General features: G+C 37.4%; 1 protein-coding gene across 3 annotated transcripts in view; it reads right to left on the bottom strand.

The window, feature by feature from the left end:
- wb (wing blister) overlaps window positions 1–27,681 on the bottom strand; it is an 849,362-nt gene that overhangs the window by 145,681 nt on the left and 676,000 nt on the right. For all 3 annotated transcript variants that reach the window (XM_083126284.1, XM_083126285.1, XM_083126286.1), the window contains 6 exons: window positions 25,347–25,520; window positions 19,075–19,247; window positions 17,584–17,718; window positions 8,413–8,668; window positions 4,290–4,486; window positions 2,182–2,375 (listed from right to left, as the gene is read on the bottom strand). In XM_083126284.1, the coding sequence (XP_082982410.1) occupies window positions 2,182–2,375; window positions 4,290–4,486; window positions 8,413–8,668; window positions 17,584–17,718; window positions 19,075–19,247; window positions 25,347–25,520 (1,129 nt within the window). The remainder of the gene's footprint in view (window positions 1–2,181; window positions 2,376–4,289; window positions 4,487–8,412; window positions 8,669–17,583; window positions 17,719–19,074; window positions 19,248–25,346; window positions 25,521–27,681) is intronic.

Below are 27,681 nucleotides of genomic sequence, written 5' to 3'. Positions count from 1 at the left end.
AGGACATGTGCAGGTTCGAGTCTCCTGAGGGAAGCGTAACAACATTTCTCCTGAGATTTTGGTCTGTGTATGGGACTGGTGGCCACCCACAGTCGTGAAGAAATTTGGGAGATATGAATGAATAGCGTATCCCAGTCACAGAAAAACCTACATCAACAACTAGGGATTTGTCGTGCTGACCGCATGTTATCCTGTAACATGTGGGAGTGAGGCTGGCTGTTGGTAGATAGGCTCGGGCTCTCAAAGGCTGTTACACTATAGGTTATTATTATTAATGTCCCCTGCAAAATATGTTACGAGGGGAGTTATCAGTTGTAAAAGCACAACAAAGTGAACAATAATAAACAAAACAACTGAACAAAAACAAACCTACAGTATTGGTTTTCACATATTTCTAACTACTTTCCTTATCATGTGTAGATTTGTCCTACAGAGCTAGTCTCAACTTCTGAGTTCAGACAGTATCTGTATGGTAAAGGTAAAGTTCACCATGCTATATGGCACCATACCATGAAGGCATATTTAAGAGATGTGGGGTAGGGCCTCACACATTTTCAATCTCGGCCATTTTGGAGGCAATGTGATCAGCACCATGCTCTGGCTGACTTTACCCTCCAGGGTTGTCCCCAGGTACCCATTGATTGAGGCTGGGTGAGGCCCAGAGCCACTTTATGTAGGGACAAGACTGAAAAAATGCTGACCTTGGATCAGCCACCCCGGGAATCAAACTCAGGTCAGTATCTGTATAGGTTTTCTTTCTTTTTTTAACATTATTATGATGTACGAATAGTCATTGACTTACTGCCCTGCTTGGTGCCAATGTTGTTGTAATATCAAAATGAATCATGTATATTTTCATTACGACTTATACACATTATGTACACTGTAATCTATAAGTTTAGTTACTTTGTAATATAATATTGATATTACATATAATTGTATAATTTGACAACATGTGATCTCTATGAAGAGAAATAAATGAAATCACATCAAATATCACAAAAAATTGATGTGCACAGTCAAGGACACTTCTAGGCTGTAACGATCTGTTTGTAGTCTTGATAATGAAAAACTCAATATGCTAACCAAGGCAGTAATTTATTTTATTATAAAACATAAACTAAATGTAACGTTTCAACCTTCTAGCAAGGAGGCCAAGGAAATAGAGAAGAAAGGTGATGAAGACACAATGAACTGGAATGGGGGACTAAAGTTAACAAAGAATGGAAGAAGGTGTTAGAAAGAGTGGAAAGGACAATAGAAAGAGAGAGAAGAAGGAAGAAGAATGAAGGCAAAAAAGTGTGAGATAAAGAGTCCAACCACATTCTAGATGGAAGTAAATATGTTTAGCCTTTTAGGTGAAAGTACAGTTGACAAGGGAAAGCCACCTGCTAGAATGTTCCAGAACAACTTTCTAATAGTCTGGAGGGAGTAATGTTTGTGTATATATATCGTCCTGTTTTTGTATCTTGCTACTTCTGGACTTGATACAGAGTCTGAAGAAGACCTTGCTAGAAGGTTGAAACGTTACGTTTAGTTTATGTTTTTAATAAAATAAATTACTGCCTTGGTCAGCATATTGAGTTTTTCATATCATGGAAATAAGGCTTAATGGTGTTGATAAAGTGAATACAAATTGAATCAACTTGATAAAAACAACCTAGGAACCATGCTTTATAAGTAAACAAAACAAAACCAATATACATATGCATAGACTCTTCTGAAACCATAATACTATAACACAATTCTTGAAAATGAAATACTATAAATTAATTTATACGGTCCTTACATTATGCTTCAAACACAATTTTTTCTGTAATCAATTGAAAGAATTTTATACAACAATGCCTTTGTTTTGTTTTTACTATAGCTCTTGCATAGATATTATGGTGCAACAAAGTTTTTAAACTTTCTATTTCACCCTCCTCCCACTTATTTAAACAATGACTCATTTTTCAGGAGTCTTCAAAATAATATTGTTTGCTTTGCAATAATATACTACTTAGCTCAACAAATACTGAATCTTGTTTTTCCGGGAGATATCAAAGTTCGTTTGGGAGAGTTTGGAAGACTGGGAAAATGAGTTTCATGCCAGGAGACTCCCGGCCATTACTGGAGAGTTGGAAAGTCTAGTTCCAGTTTATAGCTGACTGTCGTATTACATTAAAGTGTGTTACTCACATGTGCATCCTCTTTGTGTAACAATGTGTCGTGGTGTACACTGAGTGCAGTCTCTGCCTGTAATCCCAGCTCTGCAATTGCACTGCCCTGTTATTTCATGGCATTCATCACTCACACTGCCATAAGGGTCACACTGGCACTTGATGCAAGATCCTCCTGGCTTTTGTGGCATTCCATAATAACCATAGCTGCATCTAGAGAAGCATAATAAATAATTATAAAAACAACAAGAACAGACACAGGGCTCTTGTAAATTACCAGCAGATTTTTTTCTTGTATGTACGCATTGCTTGCATTGTAGAATTATCCTCTTGTAGTCAACGGTTATTACAAGCATAAAAACACAGTTTTTCATTGTGAAGTTTCAAACTAGAAATAAATGTGTCTGATAAAGGGAGCATGTGTTCTCCTGAAATGCCACAACTAAAAGCTGAGTTCTTGTGGTTCTAATAACCATAGACTACAATACTTTGATGGATTTATTTAGCCTGCCGCATAATTAACTAAACTATCATTTCTGCTGCAATATATTTAGAAACTACCTAATTTTAAATCACAATCAGTAGTTTAAGTTTTCTCCCAGTTTTCATAAACAAATGAGTAGCAGCCGGTAGCAGTGAAAATGTTTATTGTGTTCTTGAATTTCATGAAATTAAGTCAGTTACAGTAGTTCCACAGCACATTCATACAAATTTATGTAATTGATGCTTTAATAGCAGCATTTGAGTACTCATGTAATAAGTGCATCTACCTTTTCAAGATACATCTCCATGCATGGCAATACACGAACTAAGCATTAGATACTTAAACTGAATGAACATATTATTCTTATTCATGATGGATATGGTAAACGCAGTTTAAAATTACTTATGAGACAGAGATAACCTGAACCAAAATCCCAAACCCAAATGGATCACCTTTCCATACCACCCCAACACATCGGGCAAATTCGCCAAGGCCCTCAAACCCTTCAACATCCCACTGACACACAAACCTATATCCCAAATCAGAAGAGCACTAACCAATTTCAAGAGATACTACCTACCCAAAATTCTACATACCCCTGGTGTCTACAAGGCCACATGCCAATGCCACAACACCTACATTGGCAGAACCATCTACACTGTCCAAGAACGGATTAATGAAGACGTAAAAGATGCCAAAAAAAGATGCACCAAAATCAGGCCTTTCTCAACACCTCCACTCCACAAACCACACCATTGCCTCCATATCCATACTTCACCCAACTGGCTCTGTCATAGAAAACACTGTCAAAGAAACCCATGCTATCATCCAACAGAAAGCAGTACTGAACCTGGACAATGGACAGGCACACCAAACTTGGTACCCCATCCTCAAAAAGATCCCCAACCAGAAAAAGAAAAGATGCGGTGTGCATACTTGACCCCTCTCCAGCCATGCGGGAAACAGGAACTGCACCACACTGAGTAGCATGACCCAGCCCCCCAACCACCAACCACCAACCAGCACTGCCACCTGACAGCAGGAAGCAGAGGACTGAAACCAGGATACACATGCCAACACCGCCGAATGGGAGAAATTACAACTATTGCCACCTGGGAACAAACAAAGCAGTGACATGGTACAAACTCTGCTCCAGACGCCATACCCTTAGTGAATGGAGAAAGAGGATCTTCGAAATTAATAGGATTTAACCATTATATTGTGCAACGTGGAAATATGGAATCTCTAAATTTCATGTAACTAATATTGTTCTTATTTATAGGAGTTGAAGGTTACAATAATGTAATTTGTCTATAATGGCATTAGGGGGAGTGTTCATTAAAATATTACCTAACATTTTGAAAACCTTTGTGTCTCTGTTTGATAAGTTCTACATTAATCTAGTTGTTCATTTTGAATTTGTTCTTTGAAGTGGGACAAATTAATCAGAACTATTCACATTGGCAGATATAGGTGCATGATTGCAGTGGAATATTGGAATGCCAAATGATGATAAATGGTGATGGTTCTTCCCCTTTCAAAGTTTCGGGGGAGTTTGAACCAGCAATATGAAAAAGAAAGTAACGGGATACCTTTTTGAAACATTAAAATTCAAATTGAATTCATGCAAAAATGTAACTTACCTATCACAACGTTCACCAGTGTACCCTTGCTTGCAATGGCATATCACTGGTCGACCTGGCTGTACAATGCAAGTTTCTGCAAAATTCCTCTCAGTTGTTGGACAAGGGCAGGGGCGGCAAGGAGCTATTTGTGGGTCTCCATAAAAACCTGAGGCACATATGTTGCAATATGCACCTGCTGTATTTTGTGAACAGTCCTGGAAAACAAATTTAAAATTTTGTACTTTTATTGAATGGCACACTCTGGTTTATTTGATTTTAAGACTGTATTTGGTAACCTTTTCGTTGTTCCTTTCTCGTTTTGTCTCCTCATACCTATCTTAACCTAATTATGTCTTGTATCTACATGACATCTACGCCACCGAGACCTTCTCAGAAGCTTTCAACGTTGGAATTCCACGTGCAAGTGGCCTTCAGAGAGTGATTCAATCCATCATCGGCTCACAGTTTGTGGAATAAACAGTGCTTTCCATTCTCCTCAAACTCAGGACTTCACTGTGACCGTTGGTCGATGGGATTTGTGCTAGCCACCAGAGCACACCTTCTGTTTTTTTTCATTTCTATGCCACGATCCTCAAGATACAGCAGATACACACCCCCTTTCCCAAAGCAGTACTTTCTCTAATTTTCGCCAGAGTTTAGTCAATACTTACGCTCCAACTTGAGTCACGCTGTGTATGAACAGTTTTCATGTTATGTTTCCCAATCAACGCGTTTCATGCATCCAGAAAAACAGGATCCCTTTTACTTCATCTTCAGTCTCGATCATCTCGTATACCATTCAAACACCCGTATGCCTTTCATGTCCGCACCACAAGTGTGTTACAATCTTCAAGTGCACGCTTATACAACCTGCCAAGCACACCTACTTCAGCAGATACTTCTACAGCATGGCAGATTCTACAAGACTAGTTCCAAGACTGGTTCCCTATAGCTAGAAATGGGATGACAATCAAGTGGTGATTGGGATGTAAATTGTGACAAACTTGTTCCAGATTTCGCAGCTGAACACACTTTAGCGTGCATGAAATCTATGGCAGTGCAGTGGAACTTTCACGCTCCATGTGAGTGCTTCCACGTGACTTCAGAACATTACAAACTTTTCCCAGAAACGTTGAATTGCAAAGAATAGACTGTGTGCTTTTTATTTTCTTATCTGTGAGATATATACACATATAATGGACTTTAAGTTTAATATTCCACCAATTATGTATTTGTAGTGGAATAAGTTGTTTTTTTACATATTCCGAATGTATTCAATATTTACTCACATTTTAAGGACGGTGTTGGACAATGTTTTGGGCATTTTAATACACAATGCAGTGTAGAATTATTCAATATTCTATAATAAATATTTTCAACATTTATTCATATTAATGGACGATGTTACTTTCATATATACATATATTATTCTCTAAGAGAGATTACATGGATGGAGAAAATGTGCGTGCTTCGATATACCGGGTGAGTTTCTTAGCTTGACACAACAAAATATCTCAAAAAGTATGCATTCTGAATGAAATTTGTTCGTCACGAAGGGGCTCATCCAATTATGCCAAACTCCACCCCCACCCCACTGCACTGGCAGAGAAGATTCCATGCAGGTAAAACAGTGACAGCAAAAATCAGGCGAGGCCAGGCCGGCTCAGTAGCTCAGTGGTTAGAGCAATGGCACGGTATATCAGAGACCCGTGTTCGAGTCCTGGTTGAACCTGCACTTTTCGCTGAAAATTTCTACGTTGGTATATATTGTTGAAAATCAATTCTCAGATGTTTTCAGCAAATTAACAATATTTATTAAAATAATGTAATTGCTTTTATTTGGATACATGCTAACATAAATTAATTAACTCAGTGATAGCGTATATGATTAGTTTAGTGCAGAAAACCTGGTGTAAATACCTCTTACGGTTTTCATGATATACATTTTAAAAGTTTGGGTTTTGCGACTTTTGAAACACTCTGTAGTATGCACAATTGCTAGTAGGTAGTTTCCTGGTGCCGGATTTTCAGAGCTGGCACCTAGCTTTGAAGAAAATTTTTCGAGCACTGCCACCCACTTCAATACACTGATTTATCCGCACATGGAATGATTGGACACAACTGAGAAGCATGACCAGTTTGGCATCATTGGATGAGCCCCTTCGAGACCAACAAATTTAATTCAGAATTTTTTTTGATCAGATGCATACCTTTCGAGATATTTCGTTGTGTCAAGCTAAAAAATTCACCCGGTATATATTCATATGGATGTTATTGTGTTAGTGCTACGTTAGTGATTAGTGCAAATTGTTCTGCACTTTATTTTGGCCTGATCTATTACTCCAGTTATCCAAGTTCTTTAGTCTTCCCCCGCAGTGATATGCGACTCTTGGCACCTCCCTCCTAGAGAGGTGTGGCTGAGTTCATTGGTCTGTGTGTCTGACGTACCAACATACTTCTAAAGTTCTTTAGCACAAGCTGATGTTGCAGCTGCTGGCTAATGTTGATAAACACTTCTTGGAAGCCGTGAAATCGTGTCTTTCTTTGCTCAGCATAAACAATGTAGTAAGCATGCGTTCTTTTCATTTATGCCCTAGACAACAACATATGGCTTTGGACTTCTAATCTTGCCTGAAATTTTGATTTTCAATTTCAGTTTCTTTTTTTTAGGCAAACAGAGATTATGTTTTGATTTTAGATTATCAAAATTAGATTTTCTATTTGACACCTGTCAATCAAATCTAATTTTGATTGCAATTTTGATTCTCAAGTTTAGTTTTAGTTTTTAGGGTATTCATATTTTCTATTAGGGGTATGTTTTTTATTATTTTCTTTGCTTCTACGGGACTGGATTGGCAAAAAAGGCAATATACCTGCACTTTATCTTAAATTTTGCAAAATTTAAAGCTTAACTAGGTAACAGGCAGGAAACTTTAAGGAATGTGTTAACTTCAGCCCAACTTCAGGACAAAGCATTTGCCAGTTATTGCAGAGAAAAGTGGCATTTGCTGATAAGTGCCTTAAAATTAGCAAATAATATCAATCTATTTTTGGAAATAATAATATTGGTGATGATGAAAAACAAGATCTTACTAATATTCAAAATATATTTTGATTATCAGAACAAAGTTCAGCCCATACACAAAAGAATGGTGCGGTTTCAATAGTTAATAAAAAAAATATTTCTCATGTTACACAGGCACAACATACACCATCAGCGGTGTAAGCTGTAAAAAGTTTCTTATGTTAATTACAATCCTTCAATGTGTGCACCATGGATAACATGACACATATTCACACAGTTATCAATCTCATCCTAGACTCAGTGTAGCATGCCCACTGTAATGGCCTGCAGTGCATGCATTATCCGATCACAAAGTTCATGGATGGACATTGGGAACAGTGATACATAAATGCTGCCTTTAATGGGCCCCCAAAGAATGAAATCACATGGTGTAATATCCGGCGAATGGGGGTGGCCAAGGGAATAGGCTGTTGTCTCCAATTGCAACACATCTGATCCAGTTCTGTGGAAGAACATAATTGAAAAGCACTTTTATCATCCTGTGAAAATGAGAGGGGGAGGAGCTCCGTCCAGTTGTAGAATGTATTCATCATAATTGGTATTCAGTTCGGGCTGCCTGCTTGTTCTAGTCACTGACTTGGGGGGGATTTCACTGAAATGCCTAATGCACTTTTTCAATGTTGTCATCAGACACACAGGGTTGGTCAGGGCCCTTGCTGTTACACAATCATCCAGTTTCCACAAACTGTCGGTACCACCTGGTTATGTTATTCTCGTGTGGTGAGTCTTTTTTAAACTATGCACTGAACTCATGCTGCACTGTAATCACAGATCTGGCCACCTCAAAATGGAACACACAGAAAGCCTTGTCCTGCAGCAAAGTCATCTTAGAAACTGGCCCTGTGGCCTTACAGTAAGCATGAGAAGCAAACTGCTGGTGGCAAATGAAAAACTGGGACACTTGCTGATGCTGATGTGTGTATATTGTACCCATGTAAGGTGAGAAAAATATTTTTTATAACTTTTGAAACCTCACCATTCTTTTGTGTATGCCCTGTATAAATAGAATTGCATTTTCCATTAAAAACCCATACATTACTATAAAACTTAACTTACCAAACAGACTCCAGTTTCTGTGTCACACACGTTTGATCTTCCATTGCACTGGCAAGGACGAGCTTCTCCAACAAGGTCAATGATTATGGTGCTGCTAACGTTTGCACTTTTGTACCAGCGGTAAAAGCCAATGCTTGGATTTTGACATGAAGTGGAATTGTATTCTGGAGGACACTCACACAATTCAATCCCTCGAGCCAGAGGAGGAGGGAGACCAGGAACCTTCACAGCATAATCAAGGGTAACATCTTTGAGGCTGGAAGGTGGATGAGTAACAATGACAACAGACATCACTAACATTACAGAACAGTGGCACATATTAGAAGTAAACTGACTCAACTCAACTCAACACATGACATAAAGCTTGTGTTCTGTAACTGTAATTATTGTTAATTTATTACTATACTAGCTGATAACCTGGAATTGCCCAGCTATTTATTTATCCCAATCTTCTATTAGACAGGAAAATAATGAATTCTACCTATAGTGTAAAATGTAACTAATTTTATTTACAGGTATTTAAAAGTATAAGTACAGTATACAAATTATAAAGTAAAATCTTTTGCAAATTCACTATAATATTAATTTAGCTCAAAACTTGAATATCAACAACAGGAGCAAGAATAATTAAATTGAACGGCATTGGGAGTGTCACTATTCATCTTAGCAACCACGAAAGCTATGGATTCCACACTAATACTGGTCGTTTTCGATTATTTTTACATGTCACCCCCTTCCACTTCCAACCCTAGGGGTGCCAGGGGTGTCTTACCCCCCATGGTATTTCTTTCCAGATTGTAAGTGATATGTGTACCAAGTTTGGCTGAAATTGCTCCAGGCATTTGAGAGTTATACCGGAAAAAACATACATATATATATACACATACATTCATTTTTGTATACAGGGTTTGTCCAATAAGTATCAGGATTAGTTTTGTCCGGCCAATGAGAAGGGGCGGAGGGTGCTCTCTGTGGGTGGGATCGATGTTGCGGGATGTCACTTGAGATAGAAGATCCAGCGCAGTTGCCTCCAAGTCTTTGGAATGTGTAGGTTGTGCCTGAAGTGAAAGTGTGTTTAATGCTCGCGTCGAGAGTCAAGATGCAGCGAACCATTGAGCAGCATTGTGCCATCAAATTTTGCGTTAAACTGAACAAATCTGCTATGGAGACTTTTGATATGATCCGTGAGGCTTACAAGGATGAAGCCATGTCCAGAACGCGTGTTTTTCAGTGGCATAAAATATTCTAAGATGGCCGGGAAGACGTCAAAGACGAACAATGTGCTAGATGTCCGACATCGATCCGAAATGCTGAAAATGTGGCCAAAGTGCGAGAACTTCTGAACAGTGATCACCGGTTAAGTGTTCGTTTGTTAGCACAGGAGTTAAATTTACTGAAATCCACTGTGCATTCAATTGTGACCAATGATTTATGTTCAAAGGCAGATCGCCGATTCCTGGCTACTGCATCATGACAATGCACCCAGTCACACGTTGCTAGTTGTGAGGGAGGCACTGGCCAAACACAATGTGGCAATGCTGCCGCAAGCACCATACAGTCCAGATTTGGCTCCCCCTGACTTCTTTTTGTTCCCTCGGATCAAAAGTATCCTGAAATGACATCGTTTCGGGACAATTGAGGCGGTCAAAGCGGCTTCGACGGGGTGCCTGAACAGCGGTTACCAACTTCCAGGGGGCGTATGAAGAGTGGAAAAAGTGTTGGCAGCATGTATTGATGCAGGAGGGTCATATTTTGAAGAATATTAACACATTGTACATATATCTTCAATATTTTTTTTTTATGACTTCAGTCCCGATACTTATTTGACAAACCCTGTATATAGATTTACATTTTTTTTACTTACAGGTAACCTTATGTTAACCTTCACATTTTAATTTTTCACTCAGTTTTTTCGGCTTATATTTTTCTATATTTGGTGGCCGCGGTGGCTCAGTCGGTAACGCGTCTGACTACCATCCTCAAGGTCCCGGGTTCGATCCCCGGCCGGTTCAAATCCGGGAACTTTTCTAACGGCGAAAGCGGCCCCGGCGCCCACCCAGCGTCGAATAACATGGGTACCTGGGGGAAACCCTGGGGGGTAAAGGCGGTCAGGGGCGTGATGCTGATCACATCACCCCCACTCACGACCGGATCAAGAAAGTGTGGGGCGTTACCCCCACACCCCCTATACGCCTTCATGGCGTGGTGCTATGCACAGGGGAACACTTTACCTTTACCTTTATTTTTCTATATTTGTAATTGTAGGTATATGTGAAATTCTTTATTTCTCTTTAGTTTTAGTCATTCTTTCTGTATTCATGTATATACATATTTACATTATTACATTATATACAGGGTGTCTCAAAAGTAATAGCGCAAACTGACACAGGTGAAACTAGTAAACATGGGTCCTCAAACAAGCCGTTTGAGACAATTGTGAATGTGTGGTTACAAGCTGGCACTGACTTCATTGTTTGTGAATGTCATCCTAGTTGGTAAAATGCTAATAATGTGTGCGAAAGTGTGGTTACAAGCAGTCACTGATTGCATTTTGTAAACACCGAGTGCTTTATCCATCCTGTTTGATTCCCACACCACCTCTCGGAGATGTTCTGTTTTGTAAACGAAGGGCAAACCTCAGACGGAGTAAAGCACTCAGTGTTTACAAAATACAATCAGTGACGGCTTCTAACACAAATTCGCACACACTATTAGCATTTTACCAACTAGGAAGATGTTTACAAACAATGAAGTCAGTGGCCGCTTGTAACCAGACATTCGCAATTATCTCGAAAACAGCTTGTTTGCGGACCCATGTTTACTGAGACTTTTTTGCTTCTATTATCATGTATTTTCACCTGTGTCAGTTTGCGCTATTACTTTTGAGACACCCTGCATATAATGTAATAATGTAAATATGTATATACATGAATACAGAATATCAACCATTCAGGTTCTTAAAGGAACATTTGCAATTTATTTTGGATCAGTAGAAAATTTGCATTCGTAAATTTTATATTGATATTTGATCAGCATTGGCAAAAATTTAATGAATAATTTGATTATATCCCTAATTTTTACACGGACATACATGTACACTTGTGAGAAGCAGTTGGTCCCAATTATCAGCAGGAGTGAAAGAAGACAATCTATATTCATGAACACTTCTTTTTAACAGTCCCATTGACTTTCAGATTTGAATTTTTGTTTTTTAGCATCAGTTTTCTGTCACCTTTGTGTAATTGCGATGGTGGGGTTGATTACATGAAATTAATGGAAGGATATTCACAAAAATCCCCCATGGCTAGGTTGGAACTCAAACCTGGCAACTTTAATGGTGAATCCAAAAGTCAACCAGTTTATATGCTTGTCCACCAAGCCAGCTTCATACAACTTCAGTGAGTTAGCTGCAACCAAGAAGTGTCTGTGACTGTACACTGAGGTTTTATATATAAGTTCCCAAAGTGTCAAGTAGTAAAATAGTCAAAATACTTCAGCATTTTCTCCACCCATTTTCTGATAACATCTCTGATTAACAAAGATACCTATAAATTTATTTCTTTATTGACTCTGCAGAGCTGCTAAATCTCATGTTTCAATAAACTCCTTGTTTTGTCATTGAACCAGCATGAATATTTTATTGCCTTTTATTTTGTTATCTGACAGTAACATCTTTGAGAGTTACAAATTCATTTTTTAGTAAGAGTTGTCAGAAAGACATTAAATTAGTCAAGGTTCTTAAAATGAAAATGCCCTGACTTGTGAAACAGTTAGACACATAACTAAAGGTGCAAAAAATCAAATAGAATATTGACTTGTTTAATATTAATGAACACATGCCTAAAGATAAAAAAACAAACAAAAAAACTATTTATAATTATATTTCCATACATCTTCAATGGACACAATATACACAGAGATCTAAGTTGTGAGGCAAGCAATTGACTTGATAGCTCACAAAAATTTCAATATGTCATTACTTCTTTTAAAATCAGAATAAAAAAGGAACAATAAAAATCCCCAAATATTGAGTATAGTACTTTCATGTTTGTAGTTATTGTGTTGTTTATCTTTAATTCAGCTCAGACATCTTCTCATATTTGAATGAATAACTTTTACATAACCACCCAGCGTCGAATGACATGGGTACCTGGGGGAAACCCTGGGGGGTAAAGGCGGTCAGGGGCATGATGCTGATCACATCACCCCACTCACAACCGGATCAAGAAAGTGTGGGGCGTTACCCCCACACCCCCTATACGCCTTCATGGCGTGGTGCTAAGCACAGGGGAGCACTTTACCTTTTTTTTTAAAACTTTTACATAAGGTATTGCATTCCACCTTTGTGTCATTCAGTAGAGTTCCTTTGGTGTATTGAAACAGTATTGTGGGTAAACTAAATCATATGTATATTCAGTGTATTGTACAAACTCTCTCAAAGTTTTGTCCATCAACAGATAGTAGCAGTATGCATAGGAATGTGGGGTGTTTTGTTCACTCACAATTAGTGAGTGTAATGCCATGAATGCCAGAACATGTGCAATGTGTTGGTTGTTTGTTCGAAACAAATCCAGTAATTAGATATATTGCAACAGTATGCAATACCTCATGTTGATGGCTTGCAACCTGAAGTTATTATTCAACAAGAATGTACTGTACCACCGTTAAGTCTCTGAAAGTGAGAGTACATTGACCTTACACTTGAATACAGAAGAAATTGTTATAGCCCACCCTCCCCTTCTATTCAGAACAGTATTAACACTAGACTTCTTGTGGGATTATGTGAAAAGTATTGTTTACCATTCTCCACTTACATTAAGTGATAAGCAAAATAGATGCATGTGAATGACAATTGGCGATGATATTCACCAAAGAACAAGGCAAGAGACTGAATATTGCTTTGATAGTTTCATGTTTAATTTTGCTTCTCTATATACTACACCAAGAGATTCATTGCCACACAATCTTCCAAACTCCCAATCCCCAGAAGGACTTATATTCTAATAGCTGTCTTTCATTCTATTTTGTTTTCTTTCATCCCTTTTCTACCTCTTCAGTTAACCACAAAGATGAAATGGATGATAGTGTTACCAGCCATACCTGGAGAACCTATTCTAAGCATTTCTCAACTCTCGAGAGCATTATAAATGGAGTTAACAACCTGCCTCGGGAGGAAAAGCCAACGAGAATGCCAAGGATCGAGATCAGGTTGCGAGAGCGTGACAATACCGGATGGGGAGATTTGTCTACAAGGCTGCCCAGAAGCCATGCGGCGCAGGCCAGGGCCTGTCCAGAGGCGAGACACCTCAGGCCAGTCAGGGGAACCAGCGCTCAGGATCGAGATAAGTACCTGCCCCTTTATGGTGCTATTCCTACTAACTTCTCCCCTTTAGTGAACTGCTGTTAGCACAATAAAAGCTCAGTCAGTTAGCCATTTATTTGTGTTTCTTTAATATAACTGCTCTACCTCTGACTCACCGCCCGTTGGTCAATGGGTCCTACCCTCGACTACATAGGGTGAAATCCGGTAGGGCTAAGGTTTTAATAACGCCCCCAGTTGTGTCTCCAGGGACCAGCCCTGGGATGGAACCTTAGCTTGTAACGATAGGACAAACACAAAGATTCATCCATGTCTTACCAAGATTCAAACATGGGATCTCTGGCTTCATACTTCATTATGCTACTGCCCAGAGGACAGCCTAAAAGTTATGATAACTTAAATATGGCTGCTGTATTTATTGAAAGTTCAAATGGTAGTTTCTACTTATTATCTTTTTTTTTTAGTTTTATATTGAGCTTTAGTGATATTTATTTGCATATTTGCATGCATATTTATGTTAAAATTAAGTAGCTCTTATCATTAATAAAAGTCAAGATGGCGGATGGTAGACAGAGTACGTTTCTTCGCTCCTCAAGTTTAGCCTGTGTTCTTGTAGTGTTTTGTGCAATTTGTGTTTTTCAACGTCATGAGACTGTGAAGTTACACCCTGGCTTGTCAATGTGGGCTAGGGATCCTGTAATCACAAACTGGATACTTGGTTATAGAAGTTACTTTGTTCCTGCTATTCAAATTGTTCTCAAGCTCTCCGCTGCCATGCCACGGGACCCGCACCCTGGAGGTAAGTCAACAACCCTCGCCAGTTACCGTTACTTCCTGTGCCTCGTTCTCCTGTGTGGTGACGTTCATCTGAACCCCGGGCCCCTCCAACAGAACTCTACCTCCCTCTCAGTTTATTACCAAAATGCTCAAAGCATAAAAAATAAACTCACCGACTGTACTACTCAACTGACGGGAGCTGTTGAATTACGATTGCTTGGTGTTTACGGAGACCTGGCTGAACGACACTGTTCCAGACAATGAATTGCCTTTTGTGAGTCACTTCAATATTTTTCGAAATGATCGGCCAGTTGAAAGAGGAGGGGGTGTGATGGTGTGCGTATGTGAAGTGGAAAAGCAAAATTCGAAAGGATCTGAACCGTGACTGTGAAATCGTGTGGGTTGAACTTAACATTGAGAAAGGTAGAAACATTTTAATTGGTTCGTATTATCGACCGAACAGAAACTCTCCCGTGCAAATTCTGGAAGCCTGCAGGGATTCAGTCTTGGCAGCCTTAACGTGTGGTGACGTAATGCTTTTTGGTGACTTTAACCTTTCCATCGATTGGAACACCCCCACGTCTGGTACTCCAAACTGCCCGGCTGATCAATGGTTCATGGACACATTCGTGAATGGCATTGGTTTGAAGCAATTCAACATGCATAAGACACGCAGTGATAGCAACTTAGATTACATCCTGGCAACCCTGCCTGATCCAGAAATAACCAAGGAAAGAAACATTTTACCATCGGACCACGACTCGCTAGATGTCCTAGTGTACTTGCCCCCCGTGGAGAAGAGAAAGTCTCGACCGCAAAAGCAGCCTTATCACCTGTGGCGGAATGCACCCTGGAAGACATTCGCCGAGCTCTTCATTTCTACCCATGGTGTCTGGTGCAGGATGATGACGTCAACAAATCAGTGGAGATGTTTGTGGACATACTGCACGCCGTGATTGATGACTTCGTGCCGACCAGGAAACCTAAATCGACAAAATATCTGGTGTGGTTTGACAATGAAGTTCTCCTGGTGTTAAAAAACAAAAAAGAAGCCTGGAACTTGTGAAAACAATGTCCCAATGTGCATACACACCAAACCTTCTGTAGTATTAGACGTCACTCCAAATATTTACTTAAAAAAAAATATAAGGACTACGTAGACAACGTAACAGCACAGTGCCTTACCAATCCAAAGAAATTCTTTACTTTGTTAAATTCAAGAAAGCAGAAACCACGCGTCCCAATGGAAATCAAGTACAATTCGGAATCAGCCTGTGGAGATAAAAGAGTGCACTTATTCAACAGTTTCTTTCATGAAAACCTCGCATGCTTCAATCAACCCACTCCCCGACGTGCAGTCTGTCTGTTCACACTCTCTCTCCACTATCAATACCTCTTCTCATGAAGTTAAATCTCTCCTTGCCTCATTACCCATACACCGCTCTTTAGGACCGGATGAAATTCCCACGATTTTCCTCCGTAACACTGCTTACTTCTTGGCTCATCTTCTCTCTCTCTTGCTAAATAGGTGCTTCTCTGAAGGCGTGTTTCCTCAGATGTTCAAGAAAGCTAACGTTGTACCCATTCACAAATCTGGAGACAAAAATAGTGCTACATCATACAGACCAATATCACTCCTGTCACCTCTGTCTATAATCTGTGAAAAAACCATTGAGGACAGATTATTCAGATTTACATCTCCGCATATCAGTACTGCCCAACACGGGTTTCTTCCAGGTAGCTCTTGCTTGACTAATCTTTCAGTTCTCCTTTCACATGCCACTAGGGCTATTTCCAAAAATTCCCAGCTAGATGTGATATACTTGGATATTTCAAAAGCCTTTGACAAAATAAACCATGCTCTTCTTATTCACAAATTACGAACTAGATTTAACATACATGGCAATTTTCTCTCCTTAATCCAGGATTATCTACACTCACGGACACAGCATGTCACCCTTTCAGGCGCCTCTTCTGATTTTCTTCCTGTCTTGTCTGGGGTGTTACAAGGGAGCATCTTAGGCCCTCTCTTGTTCATCCTATACATGGACGATCTCCCTCAAAGACTTTCCTCACTTCCTGTCAAGATACTCATGTTTGCTGACGACTGTAAACTTTTCAAAGAAATCTCAACCACGCAAGATGCTGTGATTCTCCAGAATGCTCTTTCCGAACATGTCACATGGTGTAAGCAGTGGAATCTACAACTTAACCCACAGAAATGTTCCTCCCTCACAGTCTCTTTAAAAAAGAACAAAATACATTCTCATTATGTTCTTGAAAACAATTATATTACTACAGTTGCGACCCAAAAAGATCTAGGTGTTATCATAGATGAAAAACTGAACTTTAAGGAACACATCGCAGCTACAACTAAAAGTGCAATGCGCCTCTTAGGCCTCCTTTACAGATTCACTGAAATTGATACTCCAACTTCTCTTAGCCTGTTTTTCAAGTCATTCATTTCTCCGATTCTCGAATACTGTTCTCCAGTCTGGGCCATGGCTTCCAATACAAATCTTTCTAGCATAGATTCCGTCCTCAGCTTCTTTACCGCCATTGTTCGTCATAGAATTCCTTCTTTGTGGCATCTTCAGAAACCTGACATCCTGACTACTTTGAACATTCAGTTACTGCAGACCCGACGCGATATGGCCGATATGAAATGTTTCTATAAAATCATCAATGGGAAATTAAGATCTGAATTTCTTCTTACAGAATTCAACTTCAGAGTTCCCTCTCGATCCACCCGAAACACTGAATTGTTCCACAACTCTACCGCTAGGCTTTCCCTTATACAGCGCGCTCTATTCCACAGGCTGCCCCACTTCTACAATAAACTACCCACAAACATAGACATTTTTAACCCTGAAAGTATTTTCCGATCTTCCCTAAAAATGAATACGTAAATCTTTGTTTGTTTCCTTGTTTATGTCTTATGTTTATATTTAACTTTTCTTGTTTTTACCTTAAACCATCTTGACTTGTTCTTGTTATTTGTTAGAGTTTTCAGTGTAAAATGGCCTTAAAAGTGCTGTATCTGAAACTTTGAATAAATAAATAAAACCACTCACAATGCTTTGTTAAAGTTGACAGAGTCAGTTGCTCTAATAAATATATGTTGCACCTTTTGCAAAGCCACCATCATCATAGCTCTGCTTACACGGCCAGTGGGGTTGTTCTTCATTCTCCAGAGAGCTTCATGAAATCTAAAAAAGACAGAAGAAGCAAGGTAGCTAGACATTAAACAAAAACATAGATAGTATGCACAAAAATGCCTAGCAAATAACAAAATTGTGTACATATAGCCAGTTATCTTACACATTAATTTCCACAGAATGATTTAAACAAGCTTTTTCTTATGTATATGCTGCCCCTGTTCTCATTGCTTAGGGCTATGAGACATCCTCTTCTCTGGATATGTCCTACATTTTAGTCCTACATTGTGTACAAAAAGTCTTGCACCTTAGGCCAAATCACAGTTTTTGTTCAATATGTTCTCTGCCAGAGTGTCACGCAGGGAACATAATCTGGGGCAATGGTACTGCATTCATCCTCGACCCAGATATAGAGGTGGGGACAGATTGTGATCCTTAAACACTATACCTGGGATTCAGATACCCTCAGAATGCAAAGCCCAAAGGATTCAAATCCAGTGAGTGTGGAGCAGTGGCGCATTCTGAAGATTTGACCTGTTTTACTACAACAGTTCTTATTTATTTTATATATTTATTATATATCAATTAGATATAATAGAAATAAAACACCAATGCAGGCATGCAAGTAAAACAAAAACAGAAGTCCGACAACTTCAAATTTTTCAGCAATTTCTATATATGGGAATAAAGTTGGTTTACTGGCAGTAAAAACATGGGAGAATACGGCACTGGTGTGGAGCCCATTCAATTGGTCCTCTGTGAGCAATCCAGTCTTCCACAGCTCTGATGTAATGTGGTTGGACAACAAAAGAACAAAGCAGTAACTTTACCATTTGACCCATGGTGCAGGACTTTACAGACACCATGTATGTTTGGCACCAAGAAGAACATTCTTTTTAACAAATGCTGGGCCAGATAGGAAGGGAAATTTATAACCATGAACAACCCCCTCCCTCCAGGCACCCCAATGCATGTAACCCATATAATTCAATAACAACAGTGCACAATATCATGGGGAAAGATGATACTATCCTCCTTAAGCCTCGAGTTGTCAGGTTGATACTTCTGGAATTTTTATCTATTCAAAAGACTCAAATAGCTGGAGATTTGTTTTTAGTGCAGAGATGACTCTGGCCATAAATAACTTGTTTCAAAAACAGTCAAAGGAATTTTATCTATACGTTTTCTTTGGCTTGTGAATAAAAAAATTCTTGCATCAATGCTATTAGGAATTTCTTTTAACTGTCGTAATGTGTGTAAACAAAATATCCCATTGAATATACCTTATAAAATTTACTTATGCCCGTTAAATTATGTTAAAAGCTACATCATATACACTAGTATTTTATAACTCTTTCGCTGGTGTTGTAAAAATAAGAGGAAAGAATTACATGAGTACTATCTCACCTGACATTGTATCTACCAGTAGGGCTATATTGGAATGGAAAGTACTCCAGAACAAGATGGTCATTTCCCTGAAGTTGCACAAGAGGATAGGAGTCCAATACACTTGCAGGCAAAAGTGTGGTTCCACCCTCTGTCTGTACAGTAAACCTGAGATATCCACTGTATGAGAGAACCTAAAAAACAACAAAGAATCGTGTAACAGTTATTATTATTTACACACAAATTACTGAATTCCAATTCATATTACTTCTATTAATTAGAAGTTAATTAGAAAATATATAATAATTACAATAATCATTGCATTGGAGATGCAGGGGAGAATGCTAGCATCCCAACTATAAGCAATCCCAACTTAACAGTTCAGTATGGAGCCTTATGGGCATTAACCCTTAACTTGTGAGGTGCTTATACTGGGACATACTTTGTGAGGTACGTCTGTCAGACCACTCTGAATTTTTTCACCCCTGTTTCAACATAAATTAACAGTTTAACTTTCTGATATTGAAGAATAATACATTATGGGTAATAGGGACTGATTTGACAGCAATTAGTGCCAGAATGTAAGTTACACAGCTACTATATTCATTAGTTTATTCATCTACAAAAAATATTTTTAATGTGAACATATTCATTTCACTTGTCATACTATCAAAAATATACACAAAAATAACCTTTTACAATATATCTGGCAACTTGTACATCCAATTTAACTACAGAAAGCAAAAAGTGTTCAAAAATATTTTTACGTTTTTCTAATTCTAATAGAAGACTGTGCATCACTCGCCATAACGCCCCTTGTGAGGTATGTCAGGCAGACCGCACTTGGCAATAAAAAACTCTCACTCCTTACACGTGATAAGTTGGCGAGAAACTGATGCTGTAAGGAGGGCCAAGGACACTATTGTGTAAGGTAGATGGAAGGTGGCGACACTAGCTTGAACGAAAGGTGGTAATCTGAAACTGTGAAACCGCACCTCACAAGTTAAGGGTTAAGATCACCAACACCAGAAAGAAAAGTCAGTAATATTTTAAGATAAAAGAATAAATATGCACTAAGTAGAAAGAATGTAATGTTATAATGTTCTACCCTTTTCTCTTACAATCCAGATCATCTAACAAAAACATATTTGTTTACTGCGTTGTGCCAAGCAGTTTATTGTGTCTGTGTGTGCTTTCTTTGAGCTTTGATGAGGCAATGGATGGTTTTGTTCCTTTGGAATGAGAAATTGTAGTAATCTGAGTATGAAGATCTTCATGATAATTTTCCGGTTTCCCTTTATTTTTTTCCGTTGGCTCCCATGGTAGAGTGGTTAGCACATCGTGCTACAACGACAGGGTCCCGGGTTCGAATCCTGGTCTAAGCATGGATGTTTGTGAGTGTCAAACATCAATTTCATCGTATTATCACTCATCCCCATCTTTGCAAATTAGCAAAAAAGTGGCACAAGAAGCGAAGTAAAAAAAAAATCAATCTTAATTGTTTTTAAAATAAGGGGTTTCTAAATGTCACTGACTTGTTATGTAATTTTACTTCTCATAATAAACAGTAATGGTGGCTACCCTAACTTTTGTTTTGGTGTATACTACAACAGACGTTCAGTACATAGTGGAACTGTCTTCTGCTGCACACAATGAGGCATAAGCACCACATTGTAATCTTAACTGGAAATCACCAATGGGAAAAGTTATATAAGGTTTCCAACCCTTGTTACATTGTCAGCATGTTACCAGCCGTTTATGTAAACCTAAAGACTCAAGCAACCATCCGCACATATAATTTCCATTACAATCACTAATCAAAAGGAAGTTAATCGACACTGCTCTCATATTTTACATATTTCTCCTGCCTAAGACAACTTTCAGAACAGAGTGATAAGCAACACATGTTACTTGTTGCTTGTGATCAAGGTGGATTGATTTAAATCACATGATTTTTTTAAATCACTGAGTTAAATCACTTTAAATAAATAATTTATAAAATAATGTATATAAGGATTTTGTAGATATCAGAATCACTTTTGGTGAAAGTACATTAATCTCGCAATCATTTAATGATGTTTATTAGGCTCTAAGAAATGAACAGAAAGGGAACAAAATACTGATGGGGTGAAGGAAATGTAATATGTAAACTGTAAACACACTTACATTTCTCTTGATTTAAAGTTCAGTAATTTTTTATAGGCAAAAGTAGTAAACATTTTGTGTAGAAATGTATACAAAATACCAATCATGTAAAAACAGTAAATAGTGTCATTATCATTAAACTGTAAATAAGCATAGCAGCTGAAATTTTACAAACTATCATTAAAAAAATTGCCAAAATTCAGCTACAAAGACATTAAAAAATATTTTAAGTTACAATTGTAGAGTCCATTGAGAATATTTTATTTTTACTGGAAGAAAATTTATTGAAATTATTAGAGTCTCATTTACAAACTCAACAGACATTTTCATGGTAGGTTCATGCAAATATACAGCATCATAAACAGAAAAAAATGTATATTTACATATAATTTTTTATTGGCTTTAATCATACTGTTCAAATATTTTACAGTGCCGTTTACTAGAAAAATCCTTTTTTTATAAAGAAAATATATCTGTATGTATGGTGCCAAAAACCAAACAACCAATTTTAAACATGTGTTTTTAAATGAAAAAATCGATTTAAATCAAGATTTTTATCCACCCTGCTTGTGTGCCATTTTCTCAATAACATGCATCACATCACCTCAGTCTGTTGGTTGTGCATGCACGGTGAATGCATTTTTACATCATATGCTGCTTGTTTCTCATTGCTTACTGCATGTTGCTTGTCACTTGATATTTTGGGCTGAAAGCTGCCTTATACAGTAAATCTAATACAGTATATCCTATGAGATTTCAAATTACTAATTTAAAAACTTGAAAAGTTAATATACACTTGAAGGATTTCCAAACTACTACAAGGAAATTGTGGATATTCAGTACAAGTATAGCAAGAATAAGCAGAGGGGATAAATAACATGGGCTTTCAAGATAAGGGTAGGATCAAAATAATAGGTGTGAATAGATATGTGATGCAGCAATGCATAAAGATAAGTTCACACATATCACAGAGGTAGATCCCACAGTGTGAACAAACTGCCACAGAGCTTGTTTTCCTACTAAAACACCCTTCTGAGTTCTAATCTACGCATTAGGCTAGAAATGCTTCCTTTCAAACTCACTGATCAACTGTTGTTAATCAAGTAGACCGTGTTCTTTACTTCACACCATGCAAACCACTATGATTTCATTATACTTTTGTTTAAGAAAATGAATTTGCTACTGGCTCTCTAGCATAGGCATATCACCCATCACTCTCATTTGTGCTTTACACAGTCTGGTTGCCTTAGTTTAGACCATGGACAGAAGCATGCATCTCTAACTGCAAGTATTCAGTGGCAAAAAAAGGGTGGGCAGCAAGTGTATTTAGGACAGGAAGTGGGTTCCATGAAAATTGTCTGTTGTGAAGTGTCAAGTGTAGTAAGATCGCAGGCAAAATATGTAAAAAGATGTTCACGAATAATGGAAGGGTTCACAACAAATCATCTTTCTTGGAGACAATGACATGTCAGTGAGTTGGGTTTCAGAGTGCACCAGCTTCCACCAAATGCCAAAACTAAATGCTAAGAACTCTGAACCTAGCACCTAATTTAACAATCCCTGATCTACAATTCCACTTGGGTCTAATAATGTAATGCATATGTGGTTAGTTTACCATTTAGTTTTGGCAATTGGTGGAAGCTGGGTGTGTCAGCAGTCTGACTTTTGTAGATTGAGCAACAGGGGGCAAAACATCACCATTTCTGCTTCTTGATCACAAAAATGAATTATTCATAATTAGGAAAAGAGAGACACGGCAGTAGATAAATACGAATAAACTAGTACTCACTTTGTTCAAAGAATAAAAAAACAGTTTTGCAGATAAAGTGAGTACTATTTTCTCCGTATTTATTTAAAATTAATTATGTTGTGCAGAATTATCTTTGCTTCATTTGAAATGAAATGGTTTGTTACAAGTTATAACAGAATTATTTTCTTGTAGTTTACGGTTATTACAAAAATAAGAAAACTGATTCTTTTTGTTTAAAAAATTGTTAACCATTGTTATAACTGTATCTTTAGTCAAACTAAAAATAAATGTCTGATGAAGGGGGTGTGTGTTCTCCTGAAACGTCACAATGAAAAACTGGTTTCTTATGCCTGTAATAACAGTAAACCACAAGAAAATAATTCTACAATGCAAGCAATGCATACATACAAGAAAAAAGTTATAACAGACATCACAAATCAATAACACAACACAGTGAGAATCAGCGGCGGCTCTACCGTGCCATGGCTCTACCCTCAGAAAAAGAAATAGCACTTGCTTTGCCAAAATATAGTAAAATTAATACATTTACGAACGAGGAGATTCGAATCTCATTAGCATTCCAGCTTACAGCCACCTCAATTCCTTCGCCGCATCCCCAGCTGTTCTCTCAATTGCTCTGGGCCAGCATAGTATGGCCTAAGCGCAGAGGCATGCGCGGAGGCATGAAAAAGTCTCCGCAGTTAATGAGCGAGAAGGTGGGGTGGTAACCCAGTGGCAGCCATAAGACAACCAGCCATGCCAGCTCACGTCGCATTGTGTTGACATAGTTGCAAACTTCACAGAGAAGTGACTAATCCTGACTGATTTGTAATACTCATTGGAGAAGTAATTCGCGAGAAAGATACTTTCCTGCATACTTGGCAAGAACGAACGTAATATCTTCCCCAAATTTATATAACCATTTAGATATATGAGTCTAAAGAGCCATCCAGACTTTTTTGTTATCGATTTCTTCCTTAAGGAAAGATATATATCCCTTGCTCTCACACACACAGACACTCATGTGTTGCAACTGACATTGACAACATTGAAGACATTTACTGTACAAAAGAATTGCCTAAATATCAAAGGGAATTCGCATCACCAGGGGATTTTTTACTTTAATATTTGTAAAAAATCACACGGAAAATCTATCAGTATAAGAATTTCACTTGGAGATATAATTCACTTTCTGGCATTGAATTCTAAAAATTGTAGATCTACAGTTCATTTAGCAGATAATCATATGTCAGTTGTTAGTAACTCCGATCTTTGATGTACCGTCTGACATGCTGGGGTTGCAAATTATAAACAAAGCAAGCCGTGATCGACTCAGGTGTCTCTAATTGTTCAGTGTTTTTCTTTTTAGTGAAGTGAATGTGTCCAATGGTGTGTGAAAGGAAGGGTTGTTAGTAAAGATGAGTCAGTTTAGAGCATTATTACATACACCATTTTTCAAGATACTATATGATATTAAATTAAAAGTTAAACAACTTGGCTGTCCCATGCCAGATTTAAACATCAATTCTATTTAAAAATATATATAAAAAAAATGGTAAAGGTGAAAGGCATCGAAATTTTAATAATCACATTTATTTCCTAGAAACTCTAGCCGACCTCCGCACAGCATGCTAGGATGCCAGGGATTGCAGGTTCGAATCTCGGTCTGGGCATCGGTGTTCTTTGTGAGTGTTCACTCATCCTTATCTTCGCGATTAGCCAAAATTAGTACCAATGTGAAGTAAAATAAACCAATCTTAGGAACTCTGAATTTTTGTCTGCAATTTTAGTAAACAAAGTTCCATTAAAATTACCTAATTCATTAGATTTCTATGACATATGCTAGCAAAAATTTTTCGATTTCTTGATCACGTTGGCACTACCCATCATACTAGCTACCAGCCACCACTGGTGAGAATAATAAACAAAACAAGTGCATACAAGTGAAATGCACAGCATAGTTTGAGGAGTGCTTCTACGTACTTCCCTCTCACATTCTGAATTATCCTCTCAAGCTAGTCTTGTTCTCCATGGTCAGATAGGCCTCCCCGATGGTGCAGTGGTAGCGTCATTGCCTTGTAATCAAGGGGTCCCGGGTTCGATTCCTGGTGGAGGCACATTGTGGTTCGGATCCCACTTTAAACTGTAGGTCCAGTCCTGATTAGCCTTACTGTGCATAAAGTGGACTTAAAACAACAAATCAATCCAATCCAATCCAATCCATGGTCAGATAGTATTCTTCATTAGAGTAATTTTCTGATACAATAAAAAAAAATGCAACAAAACAAACATAAAATGTGACTAAATGCAATTGAAAGTATCACTTCAATTACATCTTTTGCAAATAGGCTGCTCATACAAAAATAAATACTACATATGCATTGACAAAATATCTTACTTTGTCTCCTAGGAACATTTTAGGAAGTTGCCAGTAAATTGGCGTTTCAAACAAGTAGCCAGTACCAATTTTCACATTGCCTGCAACTCCTGGAATTACCCTCAGATTGTTTGTCAGGTTCAACCCTGTCCCAATTCCATTGAGTGTCAGCTCACGAGATCCTGGCATTGCAAGCTACAATGAACAAAATGGAAGCAAAGTTAATTTCATATCTGGAAGAAATACAAATTTTCCAATCATATAAAATGGTCATGAATGTCTTACAAACATAGCTATATATTTTCATATTACTTTTGAGAGGAAAACTTTTACTCTGCAAAATATTTCAAAATAAATATGATTCTACTTTTTCATATGACCATGTTACATAGCAAATTTTTTGTCTGTCTTTTACATAGTTAGCTCCATGCTTATTACAATTGGGAAAATGATACTAACTCATGGGAAAGAAAAAGGAAAACTTAAATCTTGTATTTTTCCCACCTAAATAATATGAATCAGCTTTCTGTTACCTTTGGTAGGAATCTATTTTATTATGCTCATGGAAGTCCACAAGAGTGTATTAAGTGATGACATGGATATGTGTCTATAATACTAGTTTCTTCATTGTATGCATTGGAAATTTACTCAAGATTTAATGTCCAAAAATGTAATTCTATTCATAAGATTGTAAAAGAGAGTTATGCTAATCCTGCTCAAATTAGAAAACTTTTGAGTTAATATTATTTTCAATAACAAATAATTCACAGTATATCCTATATGCGTAACTTAGAGAAATTACCTGTGCATACCTAATATAATCCTGCATTATGTTAAGAGAAATCATATCTTTTGTGGACAGTGTAGCAATAACATTAGCAATTGTTAATAATAATACTAATAATTTTATAATAGTAAAGTATATCTTACAAATAACATTTGCTTGTAACTTAATATTTTATGAAGCACTGTTATAGCATGCATGTTCATTAGAAGCTGTTTAAGCAATAGTTATGTGTATATTTCATGGAATTCAATGAACATATGGTATCCTGAACACACTTTTTTTCAACACATGTGAAATTCTTTATTGAATTATCACTGCAGTTAGGTTCCTTTGTTATCACAACCATTTACCATACCTTTAAATAATTAGGGGGAAGACTCAAATATAAATCCTGTTACATGCTGTCATTTCATTCCACAAATAAACTTGTATAAGTTATATATTGCAGATTATACATGATATTCCACAGACTTTCAACAGATGGCAAACAACAAACCTGAATATATTTTAAAATACACATTTTATTGCTAATACCAAATTGTATTATTATGATTAGCTCCACACTCCAAATGTCTTTATCCCCAGAATTATCCTCAGTCTCTGATTAGCTCTAAGAGTTAGTAAGCATCAGAGCATATTGTATAGACTTATTTTATAAAATAAAGGTGATTTACTCTTGAGGCCATCATTGTACAACACAGTTACCCATTTTAAAATAAATTTAAGTATTTGGGATGAACTGACATGGAATTTTTCTTGATACGAACAAAGTTTAACAACTGATCTCAAATTAAATTGCAGTTCTTCCATATGTAGAACAATGAATATTTTTCATTAATGTTTATAGCTACACGATCGCAATAGATTTTAGCTTTTAAAAACAAACAGCGCATTTACACTTTTAGTTTACAAAAGCAGATTAAAAAAATCATAAAAATCATAACAAAATGGAAAAAAATTTGCACCAAATTTGAGGCTATTTATAGATATGTCAGATCGGTAATATCATTGGCAATTTTACTGACAAACTGATGTACATATATCAGCCAGTACAAGTAGAGTACCGATTAATGTGTCCCATCCCTAATAAGAACATTCAACATTCTCACATAAGCTTCATTTTCACTATATTCAATTAGTCCAGAACTAAAAATAACAATTAACATAAAGACTCTTCTGGGTCTTACGGCTATCTAAGTAAATTACTTTTTTTAATGTTGTTATGAAGTTAATATTAATTCTGGAAAGAATAGAGTCTCCATTATCTATTTATTTGTATGTATTTTATCATATTGTTATCATATTGTAAGTGTATTCTCTATTACAATGTATGGACCAGGGTTATGTAGTGTCTGAATCCCCAGGGAATGCAAAAGTTGGAAGAAATGTTACAAGCTTTGATATTTACAGGAACATTTAAGAAAAATAAGCTGCCAGTTACTAATTTAAAAATTAAATATGTTCTGTGTTTTGTTGGAAGTGAAAATTGATAATATTTTCATTAATATTAAAGGTACTTTAAAACACAAATGTTCTTAATATAAAATCCACATTTCCAGATTAACAGAA

Source organism: Lepisma saccharinum, chromosome 8 (assembly GCF_977018435.1).
Source record: "Lepisma saccharinum chromosome 8, izLepSacc3.1, whole genome shotgun sequence".
NCBI lineage: Eukaryota > Metazoa > Arthropoda > Insecta > Zygentoma > Lepismatidae > Lepisma > Lepisma saccharinum.
Note: the sequence above shows the minus strand (reverse complement) of the source record. Positions and strands in the feature narration are given on the sequence as shown.